General features: G+C 38.8%; 1 protein-coding gene across 1 annotated transcript in view; it reads left to right on the top strand.

Moving 5' to 3' along the window:
- The first annotated feature begins 4,232 nt into the window (after positions 1-4,232).
- The window catches only part of ERCC1 (ERCC excision repair 1, endonuclease non-catalytic subunit), a 17,586-nt gene continuing 3,668 nt past the window's right edge, over positions 4,233-18,150 (top strand). The window contains exons 1-10 of the mRNA XM_072424697.1: positions 4,233-4,339; positions 5,600-5,706; positions 7,240-7,347; positions 7,842-8,252; positions 8,586-8,689; positions 10,244-10,343; positions 10,429-10,505; positions 11,071-11,170; positions 11,628-11,699; positions 12,740-12,808. Of these exons, the coding sequence (XP_072280798.1) occupies positions 7,261-7,347; positions 7,842-8,252; positions 8,586-8,689; positions 10,244-10,343; positions 10,429-10,505; positions 11,071-11,170; positions 11,628-11,699; positions 12,740-12,808 (1,020 nt within the window). The 5' untranslated portion in view covers positions 4,233-4,339; positions 5,600-5,706; positions 7,240-7,260. The remainder of the gene's footprint in view (positions 4,340-5,599; positions 5,707-7,239; positions 7,348-7,841; positions 8,253-8,585; positions 8,690-10,243; positions 10,344-10,428; positions 10,506-11,070; positions 11,171-11,627; positions 11,700-12,739; positions 12,809-18,150) is intronic.

The raw sequence follows: 18,150 nt of genomic DNA, 5'->3' as shown, positions 1-18,150 counted from the left end.
ATTAAATAAATTAAACAAAATAATAAAAAATAAATAAATAAATATTATACTCATACTATTATATTATACTGTAAAATAAATTTCATGAAATACAATGTACTTCTTTTAGACATATAAATCCACTGTATTGCATTCAATACAGTCCTTTTGTATTGAATGCAATACAAAAAGGTTTGAAATTGTCTGCCGCGCCCCTGACGCAACGGCCGCGCGAAACTCCCGGTGACTCATCAGATGCAGAGGATGCCGGTCGGAGGAAGCGAGAAGATGGGGATCGCGAAGGAGGATACCGGCGGATCAGGTAAGGCTCTATTTACTATTGTTTTACATTGTTTTAGCTACCCCGAGTGTGACTCCGGGTTACCGCTTTCAGCGTCTTTTTTTTACTGCTGGGGAGGTTAATATCTACATTAGAATGCACATGCCGTAAAAAGGGTTCCAGTGATAAAATGAACAGAAGCGGGGATAGGGGACAGCCCTGTTTTGTTCCGTTTGTGATATTAAATGACTGCAAATGTTTCCCATTGATCCTCACCTGTGCTGTGGGAGAGGAATATAAAGCATTGGTCTATTGTAGAATTCTTGCAGGCAAGTATTCTAATGTGGTATGGAAGAAAGACCAATCTACCCAGTCAAATGCTTTCTCTGCATCTGTGAGGAGAAGCATAAGTTTCCGGGTGTGAGTATAGTCTATAATATTGAAGGTACGGGTGGTATTTTACCTAGCTTCCTGTAGCCGGAGAAAACCACCCTGGTCAGGGTGAATAACTTTACGCAATACAGAAGCCAACCAATATGCCAGTATGCTCATAAAAAATTTTAAATCACAGTTTAGCAGGGAAATCGGGCAATAAATGGAACATGATTGGGATCTTTGTTAGGTTTCAAAAGAACAGTGACTTGTGCAGACAACCTGTCACACGGAAGCGCATGATCTTGAGAAATGAGATTAAAAGCCGTCACCAATTGGGGACCAAGTATAGGAATTAGAAATTTCTTTTAGTAAGCTAAAGTAAGACCATCAGGGCTCGGCGCTTTACCTGGGGCTGCACTTCTGACAGCCATCTGCAACTCAAGAAGTGTAATTGGCTTATCTAACAAATCATTGGTTTCTTCGAACAAGATAGGGAAGTCAGAGGCCCTGAGGTATTCCCGAATTTTATCAGGCTTGTCTGGAGAAATCAGCCTATCAGACCCCTGCTACAAGTTGTAAAGATGGCGATAGTACTTATTAAAAATCTGAGCAATCGTATTAGTGGCATGGGCAATGTTCCCTCAAGCATCTTTAATCCTGTAGATATACATAGATGCTTTTTTAGAGTTAAGTGTATGCACCAGGGCCTAGCCACAGTGATTTGCATTCTCATAGTAAAAGCATATTCATTTAAGTATTTGAGATTTGGCTTTTTCTCTGTGAAGGGTATTAATTTGTTCACGCACCATAAGCAGTCTTGATTCCAGATCTGTCATTTGTTGTACCCTATGCAATGTTTCTAATTGATGTAACTCGCAAAGATTGTCAAGTCTCTCAGCTCTGAGTTTCTTGAGCCTATGTCCCTGCTGGATAAAAAGGCCCCTAATAAATCATTTATAAGCTTCCAAAAATGTTAAGTTGAATTTTTAGTTTTACCCTCATTTTAGGAGAAAAATTAAGTAAGCTCCTGTTCAATTTTCTTAGGAAGTCCCGGAGTCTCCAGCAGCATCTCATTAAGTCCCCAGGAAACAGCCGACACAACAAGCGTAACCAGAGTGTGAATCGAGAAGGAAAAAGAACCTATGCTCGAATCAAGCACCTGGGGGATAGAGTTATGTGATACTAGAAAGAAATCCAATCTAGAGTAGGTTTTGTGTACTGGAGAAAAAAAAGGTGTAATCTTTGGTCCCTGGATGGTGCATACGCCAGATGTACACTAGTTGGTGTTCATGTAGGAGGACCTTCAATCTCTAGTGATAAGACAAAGGTAAGTGTGAGCGCCCCCTAGAAACATCTAGCGTTGGGTTCAGTGTCAGGTTAAAATCACCCCCAAACACCATTGTGCCAGAGCTAATTTTTGTCATTAGAGTTAACACATGTTCTAGAAAGGGTAGCTGATTGGAGTTCAGTAAGTATACATTTACAAAGTAAACAATTGACAATCCAGTTTGCCTTGTACAATGATGAACTTTCCTTCTGGGTCAGATCGCATCAGTGACAAGGTCCAAGGTAGGGACCAACTAATGAGGATACTAACCCCTCTAGACTTAGAGTCAGGGGATGTACCATGGTACCCAAATTGAAATTGGCAATTGTGTACATTAGGAACTTTATCATGTCGAGAGTGCGTTTCTTGTAAGAAAACCACTTGACAACGAGATTTTCTAAGATTATTCAGCAGAATTGACCTCTTGGTAAGAGAGATCAAGCCTTCAACATTTAAGGCAGTAATGGTGACAGACATACCTAACTATACATTGCTCGACAAACACCGAGAAGTTAGCATACAGCTGACAGAGGGGGGGTTAGAAGGATTGGTGGGGGGGATGAGGTCTTAATGTGGGCTCAGATAAAAAAAAAAAAAAGGAAAAAAAAGAAGGGGGGGAGAGTGGAAAGGAAAGGTTTAAGGAAAGGTAAATAAACGAAGAAGCTCTAACCTCTTAGTGGGTAGTGCAGGAAATAGCTAGCGGAGCTGCGGGTACATTCGTGGCCACAGATAACATAACCGGTGATCGAAACATCATCATAAACAAGGTCCTACTTAACAGAGGACTAATAACATGCACAGCGTGATACATGGCAGCAGACAAATGTAACTTGGATATAGAGCCAGCAAAAAACAAACAAACATTATGACGCACCCAGAGTTAAATTCAATGGGTCTCTTACGTAATAGAAAAGGATCCCATAATACAAATGCCTGGTACCAAAATCATATGAAATGAAACACATCGAAAATGTCTATATTTACCAGGAAACAAGGCAAAGAATAGGAGATCACTTAAGCATTATCACAGCCAGACTGGCAAAAGTAGCCAGGAAAACAGGTAACTGTACACATTTAACTACAAACCGGAAAGTCTCCTGTGCAATAAAGCGAGGTCCTTTGGTGTAAGTTAGGGGACACTCAATGTTGTATCTTCTCCATTGCATGCGCTTGGAAAGTACCAAAACATTGCACTTTGTGTGATAGGTAGTAAGAAGGTAATGAGCTTGGCTCATAAATATAGTCTATACTATATGAAGGGATCTCTTAAGGAGGCCTCTGGAATTTCCAGGTCCCAACTAGTGGAAGGTAGCATCATATGTCAGAGTTACCAGCTGTATAGCCAAAATAAGGGGTACAATCTGCTAGACAATGTCAAGCTGGGTCGCAGGTGTCAGCAACTTCCAATAGACAATTTTACAATTTGTGAGAGTCTGGAGAGTTATGCTGGCGAGGGCGTGGTGATGCAGGAAGTCGTGCCCTCCGTCTTTTGGCATTGGGTGCATTAGCTCGGGAAGGTAGTCCTGACAGGTCATCCATAAAGTCCAGCCAGTTGGGAACTGATATCGGTTCCGCTTCCAAAAAAGCAAAGAGCGCTGGTAATTGAGTAGGTGCATAGAGAGTAAAGGTTGTTCTTAGTCACTATCACATGAAAAGGGTAGCCCCATTGGTAACATGCAGCATGGTAGACAATAAAATCCAGAAGAGATCTGGGTATATCTGGATCCTAGCTCCATCAAAATCAATGAGGTTTTTTTGCCATGCTTTATGGAGAATCTGTTCCTTAATAGAAAATATTAGTGCATGCCAAGAAATTGACCATAACCCTATTTATGTAAACGGACACCGCTCCATGACACCCAGGACCCAGATAGGGGACCTGACACCACCTCAACCCCATTATCCTGTCTACTTTCAAAGGAGGAACTAATTATCTCTCAGGTAGAAGTTCTAAAAAACTGCATCTTAAATTCATGATTGAGTGCTAGATCAGACCAAAAAGAAGGACACAACAAAATGGCAGCTGTGTTTACCTCTAGGTAAATCAGCTAAGAGTACCAAGTGTCAGCTGTTCCAAGCATAACCCAATGTTTCTTCTCTATTTACCTCAGAGTTTAACTTTCAATAGAACAGTGACACCTAGTGGTAAAGATTCCGAATTACAGTTTTATGTTGTATGTGGGTGTAGCATGGTTGACGTTCTAGCTCTTGCTCAGTGTACCAAAATGGCCGACGTTACACTGGAACTACACTTACCAGAATGCAACGATTCTCTGACTTCCTTTTGCCCTGGAAATGCTAAATGTTTTTTTTTTTTTTACTGCTGTGTTTAGGTTTTTAAATGTGCGGACTCAGATGATTAAATGAGCTTCAAAATGGTAAATATACATAAAGTGTGATTTAATATTGTTGCTGTGTGTTTATAATACCTAGGATCTTGTTGAGATAGTTCGTACTGGACAAGTAATTGTTATATATATAAAAATGTCCTGTATATATAACTTGAGAATATGCATTTAGGTTATGTTCAGAGTGCATGAAGGTTGTGGTGCAGTTACTGCTTCCTCGCCTTGGGGAAAAAAAAGTTACTTGTACACTCCACCCGCTGCAGCCCCATAAAGAATAAATAGGGGCGGCAGTATGAAGTATAATATTGCTCGTTGCTTCCCACTGTCAAGTTGGCAGATGCTTTCTCTAGACCTAGCGCTTACGTGCGAGTAACCAAGCGACTGGCAAGGTGTCATTAGCCAGAGCTGCAAGGAATACCTTGATCCCTATTATTATTATTAGTATTATTAATAAACAGGATTTATATAGCACCAACATTTTACACAGAAAAAAAAAGTTGTGAGGCAGGGATGAAACCCATTGTATGTTATGCATGGTGTATTTAAACTCTTTGTAAATATTCAGTGTCAATAATATTACACTTTGCTAAAAAAAAAAAAACTTCTGTCTCTAATCTATCTAATCTTCCTTCTCTCTAATAAAAGGAAAGTGACTCTTATAGGAAGTTAGGAATTTTTCCACTCAGGTCCTTTGCGTTTTTTAGTATTCAATCCTTTAGGGGCTAATACACAATAAAAATTCTCCCCATTTCACTTTGTCACCCTGCAAACTGCTGTAGATACAGTCTTACACAGACTGGGGTGCAGGAGATTTACAGATCCACTCTGTGGCAAAAAAAACATCCAGTATCCTAATAGAGGATCAGTGTTCTCCCCGGCCCCTTTTAGCCGGGCGCACCACATGGCACTTTTCAGCAAACACTGGGCTGTTTTTGGATGGTTACTGATGAGCTGGGTCACAATACAGGGTCTGCCACCCGCCTACAATTTCTTCCCACCCGGCTCAAAAAAATTTCTGGGTTGAGCACTGTCGGATGGATATCTCCCACCTCTTCCAGTGCAAACAAAAATCTTCCATTGGATGATGAAGCCACCTGCGCTTTCTGCCTAGATGGCCAGAATTCTACCTTTAAAGTTGGTGAAATCCCTAACAAGGGAATAAAAGAAATTTGAGAAAATCTGTAAGGAAACATTAAATTGGCAGGTTCATAAGCTGCATTTTTTTAAAGAAAATAGTTTTAATGTAAGGGTCTGCTAGGTTGTCATTACAATTTTCACATTGTTTCCTAGGATATCAAGTAGTGGAAGATTTTCTTGAAAACCGTCTTTAGAACCATTACAAGAAGAGGATTTAGCACTGACAAAGAACAAAGGAGCAAGTATTTCTCATTCCCCAGGTAAACAATTAAAAAAAACACCCAGAGACAGACATGATTTTTAGACAAAGTAGACTCGCCATTGCCTAAAAGAAGTATTTGTACACAACAATGATGGTTTGGGATCTGCAAACTCACCAATAGTGGGAAGAAGTAAGGGTTTTAAGAGACAGAATACGACGAGTAGGCGAGTTTAAAAAGAGGAGGTTATGAGTGAGGAAGTCAGTTAAAGGTCATTGGAGGAATGAAGTAAGCAGCTGGGGGAGTATTTTTTTTACCAGGTGAGACAGGTAAGTGGGACAAGAACTGTGAAGGCATTTGAAGGCAAAGCACAGGAGCTTTAATTTGATTCTCAGGTGAAATGGAGGATAATGAACAAAACTACAAAGAGAGACAGCACAAGAGGAGCGGTGGGAAGGATAGATGAGTCTGGCTGCAGCATTCATAATAGATTGTAGAGGAGAGAGTCGGGTTAGTGGAATACAAGAGGGGGGGATGTTACAGTAGTCCAGACAAGATAAGAGTGTGTACAAGGGGTTTGGTGGTCTCTGGGGACAGGTAGGGGGAAATTTTATAAATGTTGTGTAGGTGATAGTACGACCTGGAATAGGTGACAAGACCTGGAAATGTTCTGAATAATGGGGGTAAATGAGAGGGCAGAATCAAAGGTGTTGCCAAGACAATGTGCCTGATCCCTAGCAAGTATGATCCTAGTCTTTATTTCAGGGTACGTCTAAGTTGTTGGCATCAGTACCCAAACTAGAGGTTCTTGAGGTCTAACGTACCTATAAAATGCAGGTGCCCTGAAGGACCGATAAATGGTAGTTGGTTTGTCCAAAAATTTAAAATTGCTTTAAAGGAAATTATTTATATTGACACATCTTCTAAGTATACAAGACTTTTATTTTTACCATTGGTATTTTACTGCCATGACTATCTGAGAGTTGGCTGATTTTCTTGAGTGTATTTATCTTACAGAGTACACTGATGTAAAAATTGAATTGCGGGAAGTAGTGAGGGTTTTAGGAGACAGAATACAACGGGTAGGCAAATTTGAAAAGAGGCGGTTAATGAGTGAGGCAGTCAGTTGAAGGTCATTGGAGAAATGAATTGCTTATGAAATTCAAAAGCACATGAGAACCCAATATATATATATTTATATATACAGGGAAGCCATGAGGTTGAGGACCTCAAGAGTTTTTTTTTGATGAAAACCGTTTCACACATAGGGACATTTGAATGTTTAATTATCTGTGTATTTTCATTGTATATCCCCTTGTTTCTTTTTTTATTTTGTGGTAACTGCTTTAAATGTAAAATAATTTGGTTGTTTTGCATTTTTCTGGATGCTTCAATAAAAACTGTAACTTTAAAGGCTTAATAATAATAAGTACTTTGGTTGTCCATGTCACTCTGCTGCAATTGTTATGAGTCCCAGCTCTTCTTTTGCACTGTTTATTTTGTAAAAATAAATGGATTTAATTTTTAGAAGTGAACTGGGAACTGTTGTAAAATCATGCCTCCGGTAATTGTTCTTGTGTAATTGTCAATCAGCTCTCGCTAAGCAGTCACAAGATGGAGAAGCAGAAAGATGATCAAAAGCCAGAATTGGGGGGAAATAAAAAATTTATTATTCCATCTCAGGAGCCAAAAACTGCACCGGTAAGTTTTTAGAATAACTAAAACTGTGTGAATGCTATACAACAATGTGAAATATTGTTCTTTCCTGTGATAATAGAGCCTTCCCCACCCTGCTTTTGCATTAGGCAGAGAAGAGTAGAACATAATAGCATACTTTGTGGGGATTTGTGTTGGTAGACAAATGCATCATGCTTTCAGGTCGAGCCTGAATTGGAGATCAATGTGAAACAGTTCTGGAATCATTGACCGTTCAATAATAGGTGTATTTGATCTGAAGTTGACCATCTTCTAAGCTGAACCAACCTACTTGAAGCTCAGATCAAGTAACTTGCATAATCAGAATCAAATGTTTCAGGTAGAGTTGCAGATTCAAGTTTTGAACAAATCCAAAGAAATATAAAAAGCACAGGTCTTGAGGTAGCGAGCTAGCTTGAAATAAAAAGCACCATCCTGGAATTTTGTAAAACTTTGCTAACAGGTCTTCTTTATTGTGCTGGTTTCTTTTTGTCGGACAGGTGCATTCTTTGTTTAATGCCACCTCATCAGTTCCATCCACTAATGCAGTATCTGGAAGCAGTTATGCTGATTATATTTTTAAGAAGGAACCTAAAGGTCCAGAACGAAAAAATGTAGATGTCAAGCAGGATTCAGGCTGGGACCAGAAATCTCTGGTACAGAATTCAGGCTCACAACAGAAGATTCTGGAGGGGACTTCAAAGATACAACCACCTCATGAAACCATGAAGGCAGATTTGGGCCCAAAAGAGAAGCATCCTATCGGTAAGGAAGGATTTGAGAAAGAACAGAACCCTGGAAATAGAAATAAAAACCCAGTGATGATGACAAGTTATACTGGAGGACCACCTGTCATTCCAGCTGGAAAAGCAGTCATTGGGAAGAGCTGTATTGTCGTTAGCACTCGACAGGTAAGAAAGAGGAAACAAGTTTTTTTTTTTTTTTTTTTTTGCTCTACAAACCAAACAATGTACACTGGGCATGTAGTCTAGGTGGGTGTAGAACTGCGCTGTCAAATATAGGCGTATATTTTTATGAGGGTTTGCGTGTAGTTTAAATATATATTTATCAAACAAAGAAAAATATTCAAAAACCTGACTGTTAAATCGTTTTTTATGTCGGTAACAGTGGTATTGACCCTAACCAGTCAATGTGACTTACGTAAATATAAAAAAAAGTCAGTTTAGGGTAATGCCCACTGCATCTATAGCCTTAATTTATGGAGAATTCTGTCTTTCCTACAGAGGGGGAACCCACTTCTTAAACATGTCCGGAATATCCCGTGGGAGTTTGGAGACATTGTACCAGACTATGTGCTGGGCGAGACTTGCTGTGCTCTGTTCCTTAGGTAAGTCACTCTTTTATGTCTTTATTACACTGCTGATCTATAAACCTGTGTAGAATAAAAGATGAGCAGGAACATTTTTAAGAAGAGAGTCTGCTTTCCTTGAACTATCTTATGGAAAAGATGAATACTCTGATTTTGTAGTAGGATGACAATGCTGCCCCACAAGTTTAATTTGGTAGCTAACAGAATTGTGTTACTGGCAAAATCATCAGGTAAAATTAAAGGTAAAAAAGCCAGACAACGACAAAACTGATACAGGCACCACTGTTAAAAATGCTTTTTGCCTGGCTGTGGGATAGGAGTAATCATGCCTTATTGATAGGCGAACAAACACTCATAGAATCATTTGTAAATTCGACATACCTACATTCTAAGACGCAGTGTGATGGAGTTTTCCCTTAGAATTTGTGAGACTTTGCAGTATCAAAGAACCTAGGCATCACACTATTTTCATGAAATATACTTACCTCATGGGCTGTAGATCACAGATGATCAATGACAAGATGCCTGTCTCTTAGTGTATAAATGCTCCTTTAGTACTAGGCTACAGGGGACCAATTACAAGGTGGTGACACATTGGTACATGACCTCTGAATAATCACATAAATGGTTTCCAGAGACCTTGGATGAATGCAGGAGATTTCACCAAGCTACTGGTTCCATGGCCCTCATATAATGGAATTACCCCTTAAGGGAATTGGAAGCAAATTATTCAGCTTATTGAATGGATCTCAAGTTTTATAGCTTCTGACACTCTGAATGCTTGCCTACTTCACATCAGTGGATACAAATACAAATCTTCTAATATAATACACCTTTTAAATGCTGCTATCTCTGATTCCAGTTCTCTAGAAGTCCTCTACTATGCCTACTACACTCTCTTAGTTAACAAAGGTAAACAAAATATATTTGATGGAAGAAGCGAGAACAATCTCCACAGATCAGATTGACCTTTTTTCATGTTACCTGGGTATTGCTTCAATATTCTGCTCTATACATGCAATTGATTGTGTAATAGACAAAGACACTTTGTAGTCTCAAACATTTTGTGATTAAGATCCTGTAGGTCCCTTCCCTGTTCACATACATTCCTCCCCACCTCTTCTTTCTGCCTTGTTTTTTTTTTATTTTGCTTGCCTGTTGCCAGTATTCTACTGAACTTCATTGTCTGCATTGCTGATTATTGTTATTTTATGATGGTATTCTCTCATTTTGCTCTTTTGTTCTAAATATGATCTATATTATGCAATAATATTTGTACATATGTAGTTTTCAAGTCTGGAAAAAATGCTTTTTGTCCGACTGTCATACTGACCCTCTGGCTGCAGCATGTTTTGGTTCCCTATCCTCGATTAAGTCTGCCAAACTTCTGACTTCTCTCTGATGTTCCTCATCTACTTCCATAGATGCCTAAAGATCATAAAGGTCAACGGCACAGCTAGACAACTAGCATTTTTAAGAGGTCAACAGTTTATTCAGGAATCATCATCTCTATTATTATTATTAGTTTATAAGTTACCGTATCTATTAAAACTTAATGATTTGTGCTTTTAGTTTGAGGTATCACACCCTTAACCCGGAGTACATACACAACCGGCTGAAGACATTGGGCCAAGCCTTTGCTCTGCGGGTCCTGTTGGTGCAAGTTGATGTGGTCAGTATCCTTTTTATGTGTAAACTTTTTCTATTTGGCTTCTTTCTTTTGATTTTTATATATATAATGTGATTTCTGTTTGCAGAAAGACCCCCATTTTGCACTAAAGGAATTGGCAAAAATCTGTATTCTTTCTGACCTCACCCTCATATTGAGCTGGAGGTGAGTGCTTCTAAAAATCTTGAATTTAGGCTGAGTCTACACGGACGGTTTAAAACGCATGTAAACGTTCCTACTGAGTTTATATGCATTTTTATGCATATGCCTTTATACCTTTAAAACCGCTGGAAAACATCTATGCTGCTTTTTCCCGCGTGTTTACGTTTCAAGCATTTAACCTGAGTTAACCCTGCATTTTAATTTTTAAAATGTTGAAAGGAGCGTTATCTAGAACGCTCAAAAACGTGCCTCAAGGAAACTCAAGGCCCTGATGTAGATTAGTCTATTGGAATTCATGGAAATTTCAAAAATGGGCTTTTAAAGCCTCAGGTCCAATGCAGGGAAACTGCCCTTGTAGACCCAGACTTAACTACAGTTTACACTATTTAGATTACCAATAAGTTGTTTGTCAATCGCTATTAATCAATAAACACGTTATCTTTTGTGGGAGAATGAATATATAATGCATATGCATTATTATATTTTACATAAGCAGTTTTTAGGAGTTTTTTTTTTCTTCTTCTCCTTCCCCCCAATTACTTTAATACTAATAATAACTTTCTTTCAGTCCAGAAGAAGCTGCTCGCTACCTCGAGACCTACAAGTGTTATGAACAAAAGTCAGCTGATGCACTAATGGAGAGAACTGAATGTAATTTCATGTCTAGGGTGAGAATAAAATAAATGCCAGACAAGTGGGTAACATTGAGAATAAAAAGCTTGATCGGAAAACAGAGATGCTGGTTTATACGTAGACACAAATATTGGCAGTGGTGGTGGATTTAGAAAAGGATGTTTTGGTGATGAAAATTGCAAGTTACTATAAAACAAGCGATCCACCCAGCAAATTTGGTTTAGAGAGAACATTGAGATGTTCACTCCAACAAAAAAAAATGCAAATGTGTTTATTTTAGTACAAGTTTACTTTATGATAACAGTCATATACAGTATAGTGCTGCATTTATCACAAATAAAGATGCTTAATGCTAAAAAGAGTACAGACATATTAGCAAGCAGGATTGTTTGGGCAGGGAGCCTACACTTAGCTTTAACCTAATACATGTTTTTTTTATAATATTTACCAGATTAGGTGTATACTATAACCTTTTTTTTTCTTTAAATCTAGATTACAGACTGCCTTACAACGGTGAAATCCGTGAATAAAACAGACAGTTGCACGTTGCTCACAACATTTGGGGTCAGTTATGAATAAAAAAGTGTTGAATAAGGGGTCAATTTATAAAACACTCTGACATTCACAAAAGCAATTGGAAAATTAATTACTGCCATTGAAACAGATGGACCTGGGGGATTCCCCACCAGGGAATGTTTTAGTGAATGTCAGATTTACTGCATTAAAAAATAGACCTCTAAATGTTGCTCAACATATTGGGCTCTAGTTATAAATTATTCCCATCATCAACTAATCGATCTAAATTAGTTCATAATATTTGTTTACATATATATCATTTCCTATTGGGACAGCTGTGCACTCTGACAATCGACCACTAGATGGCAAAACGAATCATTTTTTAATAGGAAAGGAAATGAGAACTGTAGAGAGATTCGAACACTTGTCAGCAAATTTCTGACAAATTGACAGGAGAATAATTTAATAATGGAGCTCATTGGGCCCTGATTTACAAAAGCTCTCCAAGGCTGGAGAAAATACACTATGATCAGTGAAGCTGAGTGATGCAGAAAACCTGGAATGGATTCCTTAAAATCATGTGCTGTTTGCTATCAAATGTTTTGAATCCTGGACTAGATCCATTTCAGGTTTGCTGGATCACCCAGCTTCACTGATCAAAGTGTATTTTCTCCAGCCTTGGAGAGCTTTAATAAATCAGGGCCATTGTGTTAGTGCAGTGTGGCCTTTTACAGTGCACACCTTTAGTGTCTCTTACAGAGACAAGAAACGGTTAGTAAAATCACATTCAGATGGCCTTATTCTTGTAACGTTAAAGACGTTGTGCCACTCTCCAATCATTTCTAAAGTTTTACCACCTACATAGACTTCCTAAAGATGAGAATGTGGTTTAAAACAGGATGGTTCAACAAATATATATATTTGTATATATATTTGTATATACAATATAAATGCTGGGGTGCTTCCTACACTGGAAGAACTGATGGCGCAGGCAGGAAGCTAGAAAATGTCTTTAACATTACAAGAACTGTATTATTTAGATTGCTGGAAAGACACTATAATAACTTGATTTGTATTTTTATCTCCAGACTCTTACGGACCTTGCCAATGCTTCTCGAGAAGACCTATCTTTATGCCCAGGATTTGGACCTCAGAAAGTAAGTGCCATTAGCCCATCAAGGCTGATTTAGTTTTTGTTATACGGGGCTGATTTCGTTTTTGTTTTATGTGCATTGTCACTAAATAATAGGTCATTTTAATTGAATTCATCCAGTACTCAGACCACCACATGTAATGTGTCCATAAGTTTGTAAAAAAATGTACACCAACTTCTGGCTGTATTTATAAAGCACTGTAGTGTAGATTGACTTTCCCTGTTGGAGAATCAATTTCTGCCAATGAAACACATGGACCTGGAGGAATCTCCACCAGCGAATGTTTCGGGGAATGTCAGATTCACTGTTTTATTAATAGAGACCTTTAATTTATTTGCAAACCCACTAATATATTACACTGGGGAACGCATTTATGCTTATAGCTTTTCCCGGAGTGTTCAGTGTTAGAACAATCCCGCCGGATGCTCCAACAATAGTCAGCCATCATATGTACATCCCATCTACCCTCATACCGTCCTTCAAATTTTGATAAAATCGTTCACCTTGCTCATCACTAACTGCACCAAGGTTTTCCGGGAAGTTAGAAAGATGACTTTGCAGAAAATGCACCTTCATGTTCATATTGCAACCAAGCATTTTGTAGGTCTCCAAGAGTTTCTGGACAATGTGTGTGTCATTATTTGCTTGTGTGTTTCTAAGAAAATCCTTGACAATGGTTTTGGATGATAACCAAGCATTCGTTTCGACTTCTGACATTGTCCTGATGAAATGTTCATCTTTAATGAGCTGCGGAATCTGTGGACCATCAAACACACGGCCTTTATTTTTTCACATGACAGGCTAGGAAATGCCAAAATTAGGTATTTGAAATACTCTACTTCAGTTGGCAAAGCTTTAATGTACTGCTTCTTCAGTCTCAGTTTCATGTGCAGAGGTGGGAATATAATATTCTTTTTATCAACAACTGGCTCATGTAGAATGTTTGGATCACCTGGTTTTAGGGCAGATCTTGGATGCCAATTCCTTTCCACCCAACGCCTCTCACAAGCTCTGCTGTACCACATGCACAGATAACAGGGATACTTGGTGTATCCACGTTGCTGACCAAGAAGGAAGCATACCATTTTAAGGTCAACACAGATGACCCAATTGTGGTGCTGATATTGCAACAACTCAATCACTCTATGTCTGCATATTCTTCACAAAAGGAAATTGAATGGCCAATTGGGACTGACCCAAATATATTGCCATTGTTAAGGAGGACACACTTTAAGCTCTGCTTTGAGTTATCGATGAATAGTCGCCATTCAGTTGAGTTATGGATTGGAATTCCCAATTCCTCCTATAAACCAGGTATGTTATGGCAATACACAAAGCCACTGTCAGTTCTAAAGTACTCCAGAAATGCAATTTCTCTGGTTCAAAAGTACAATAACTTTGTTCCTTTTTCAAGTAAGTTTTTCTCATGCAGTCTTGATGCTAGGAGTTCTGAAGCCTTCTTCGATAGTCCCAAATCACTCAACTCATGCTGATCAAATCCCCTACGAACAGAGTCCTCTTCTTTTTCAAAGTCTTCATCATTGTTGTCACCTAGTTGATCACCATAATCATGTTCTTCAAGAGAGGGTAGTGAAATGAAAACCAGCACTGGGACTTCATCTAAATGAGCCACTGGGCATATAGCCGATGGTAGACTACCGTTACATTTATTTTTCTTGTTATATCCTGAAGTTTTCACTATATAAAAGTAACAGTCACTAAAATGATCTCCTGGCTCTCACCAAACCATAGGTTTACCAAATGGCATCTTATCATGTGTTCCCTTTGTACCTTATGAGGGGACTTATCTTGATCACCAAGTTTAATTTTGAAATATGCCAGATAGGCTTGCTTTACAAATGTGCTTATGTTCGCCCTTTCAATGGGAATGGTGAAACTGCCACAACAAAACAAAATGAATCAGGGTTGTTTAGGCACTTAAGACAAGAAACAGCAGAGCCACGTGTGTAATATACGTGTAAAATACGTGTGTAAGTAGAAAAAAAAATGTTTGCTTATTCACTACGTAGAGCAGCGCACAACCTCTGACTGCAATGTCTTGCTTGTAAATGAATAGCCTATACAAATCCACGCTACAGTAATTGCAAATATTATAGGTAGAGAAAATCGGTAGAGAAAAAAACTGACATGATAGAAGAAAACTAAATGCACTTTCAGAATCAGCATACCTATTTTTTAAACATGCAGCACAGAGTTCAACTACGAGACCATCTATTTGACTAGCTAATCGACTAGCTATCGACTGTTATTTTTTGCTGTGTCAACTAAAGTGGAATATCAGGTTAAACTAATTACACAATTGTATATCCCAGCTTTGATTCTGCAATTAGGCCTGTTCCCCATAACGATTCATTGCCAGTTCTGGTACCGCTACATGATGGACTGGCTTCTGTAGAAGGTGATGAGGAATACACTGGAGTTGCAGCCAGGTACAACCCCCGAATCATCTGATCTTGACTACTTGGCCGATGAAGAATGTTGCATCTTCATTAATTCCTCTAAAAGAAGCTTGAAAGCAGTCTTACTGCATAATGGTAATTTCAAACCAAGTTTACTGATTGCCCAGTCTGTTTAACATAAAGGAGTCCTCTGACAACATGTAAGTTACTACTTGAAGCAATCCAGTATAAAACACACCAGTGGAACATCTGTGGGGATCTAAAGGTCATTGGCTTGCTGATGGGAATGCAAGAAGGATTCAAAAAATATTGCTGTTTCCTATGCCTGTGAGACAGTTGATCTATGGGAGACCATTATGCCAAGCGTGATTGGCTACCAATAGATACCTATAAGCCCGGAACAAGCAGTGTCAAGTTTCTGCCTCTGGTTGATCGGCATAAAATATTTCTGCCACCTCTCCAAATGAAGTTAGGCTTGATGAAGAACCTTGTAAAGGCCATGGGTAAATCAAACTCCATGGGTTTTCAGTACCTTGTTGAGAAGTTTCCCAACATAAGCACTGCAAAAATGAAGTAAGGGATATTCATAGGGCCACCGTCTGTTTTGCAAGATGATGTTTTCAAACAATCTCTCTCAGCAGCCAAGCTAGAAGCTTGATATGCATTCACGTGGCTGTGTGAAAGTTTCCTGGGCAGCCATAAGTCTCCTGCATACAAGGAAGGAGTTTAGAATCTGCTTGATTCATACCAGAAACTGGGTTGTCACATGTCATTAAAAATGCATTTCTTGCACTCACATCTAGAATTCTTCTCGGAAAATCTTGGTATGCTGGGTGACGAACAAGGAGAATGTTTTCACCAGGACATTCAGTTAATGGAGCACCGCTACCAAGGTTTCCGGAATGAAAGTATGATGGCTGACAACTGCTGGATGCTGTACCGCGACAATTCAAAAAGTACACAAGAAAATCATACTCCAAGCATTTCTGAAGAAAGAATGGTATCTGACTGACGCTGTTCAGTGGATCTATACCACAGTGTGCCTTTTTTTACTTTACACTGAAGATGTATTGACATTCACTTCATTGGTGCTTACGATTTTGGTACCAAATACATGCACGTACAATGTTAACCATGATGGTACTCATAACTCAGGAACTGTACAGACCCTGTTCACCAATGCTAGAAGTCTAGCAAACAAGATGGGGTGGGAGTTGGAAGCCTTAATGAGTGAGGAGAATTATTACTTAGTTGGTATTGTTGAGTCCTGGCCTTGTTCTTCGCATGACTGGGCTGTCAATATTCCTGGGTATTCTCTCTTTCGTAAAGACTTAGTCAGACAAATGGGTGGTGGTGTCTGTCTGAATGTGAGAAGTGATCTAAAATTGAATGTGAAAGAAGAAATTGCGGATGGAACAAGCGATGAGGTTGAGGCATTATGGGTGGAATTGAATGTGGGGTTGAATAACACACAATTAATTAATGATTGGTGTCTGCTATAGGCCCCCCAGTGCTAAGGAATAAATAGAAAATCAACTACTAGCACAGATAGAAAAAGCAGCAAAAAGTGGAAGTGTTTTAATCATGGGGGATTTCAACTACCCTGACATTGACTGGAGTAATGGTACTACTGGAACAGCAAAAGGGAGGACATTTGTGAATTTATTACAAGATAATTTTTTGGTACAGTTTATAGAAGCCCCAACTAGAAATGATACTCTGTTGGACCTAGTTCTTTCTAACAATGCAGAGTTTATAACAAATGTGCAAATAAAAGAGAATCTGGGTAGCAGTGACCATAATATGATTTCATTTAATGTAAGCTGTAAACGGGAAGCAAAAACACGAAAGATAAAAACATTTAATTTTAAGAGAGCAAATTTTCCATTATTAAGGGCCTTGGACTGGGAGACAATATTGTCCTCAAAGAACACAGAACAGAAATGGGAATGTTTCAAGTCTGTTCTACAAAAGCAAACTGAAAAATATATTTCAATGGTTAATACGTTTAAGAGGCTAAAATTGTTCCTTGGTGACTCACAGCTGATGTTAACTGATGTAGTAAAGTTTGCTTTGATTTCTGATGATTATCAAAACTAATTTTTTGTTGACTTGTGTAATGGAAGCTTTCCAGTAACAAGCAATGGTAATCAGGGTAGATAACAGGATATATTTATCAGTCTAGTTACTGTTTCAAGGCTATATCCTTTAATTAGGAAAAAAGAGCACTCTTTGTTTTCCTCAGGATATTTACCTGGGTGACAGAGCGTATTAGGTTGAAAATGCGGATCCAAAATCTCTGAACCCTAGGACATCACCACCAAGCATTGAGTATAGTGTTAGTCTGACCACATCCTTAAAAACAAAGAGGGGAGACCGAACAATTGGCCTTAGGGTTCCTAACCAGTACCAGGTATCATCATTATAAACCTTATATTTGGCCTCTATTGAAGTGTTCAAAGATATTTTAGAAATGGACACTGATAGATCCTGCCATTCTTGGGCACTCTGCTCCACCTCCAAATCTGACTCCCATTGTTTCATATAGGAAAGATTCTTTTCATGTGAGAGTGTTATATACTACCTAAGTGGAGCATGGGGGGCGTGCAGGTTAAAATTAGTTTTTTGTTCATCCTAAACGGAGAGAGCATATAAAAGTGAAGGACAGAGAATCGCAGGTCTCTTAGAGGAGGAAATCTGGATAAGGATCTTGATCAGTATTGAGGGGCAGGCCAGGGCCTCCAGGTCAGTCCATTGTAGTCTTGGATGTGGAATAGTAGGTCTGGCCTAACGCTGCTCTGTTGTTTTACTTTGTTAGGTACACCCAATCCTCCCAATTTTTTAGGAGTATATAATGTAGTTGCAATAATGTGGTAAAGTTTGTCTCCCCAAACAAATTTTATGAGTTTGTTTTGGATATTCCTT

This window comes from Pyxicephalus adspersus, chromosome 10 (genome assembly GCF_032062135.1).
Source record: "Pyxicephalus adspersus chromosome 10, UCB_Pads_2.0, whole genome shotgun sequence".
In the NCBI taxonomy this organism is placed as follows: Eukaryota; Metazoa; Chordata; class Amphibia; order Anura; family Pyxicephalidae; genus Pyxicephalus; species Pyxicephalus adspersus.
The sequence above is the reverse complement of the archived record's forward strand: the minus strand, read 5'-3'. Positions and strand labels throughout refer to the sequence as shown.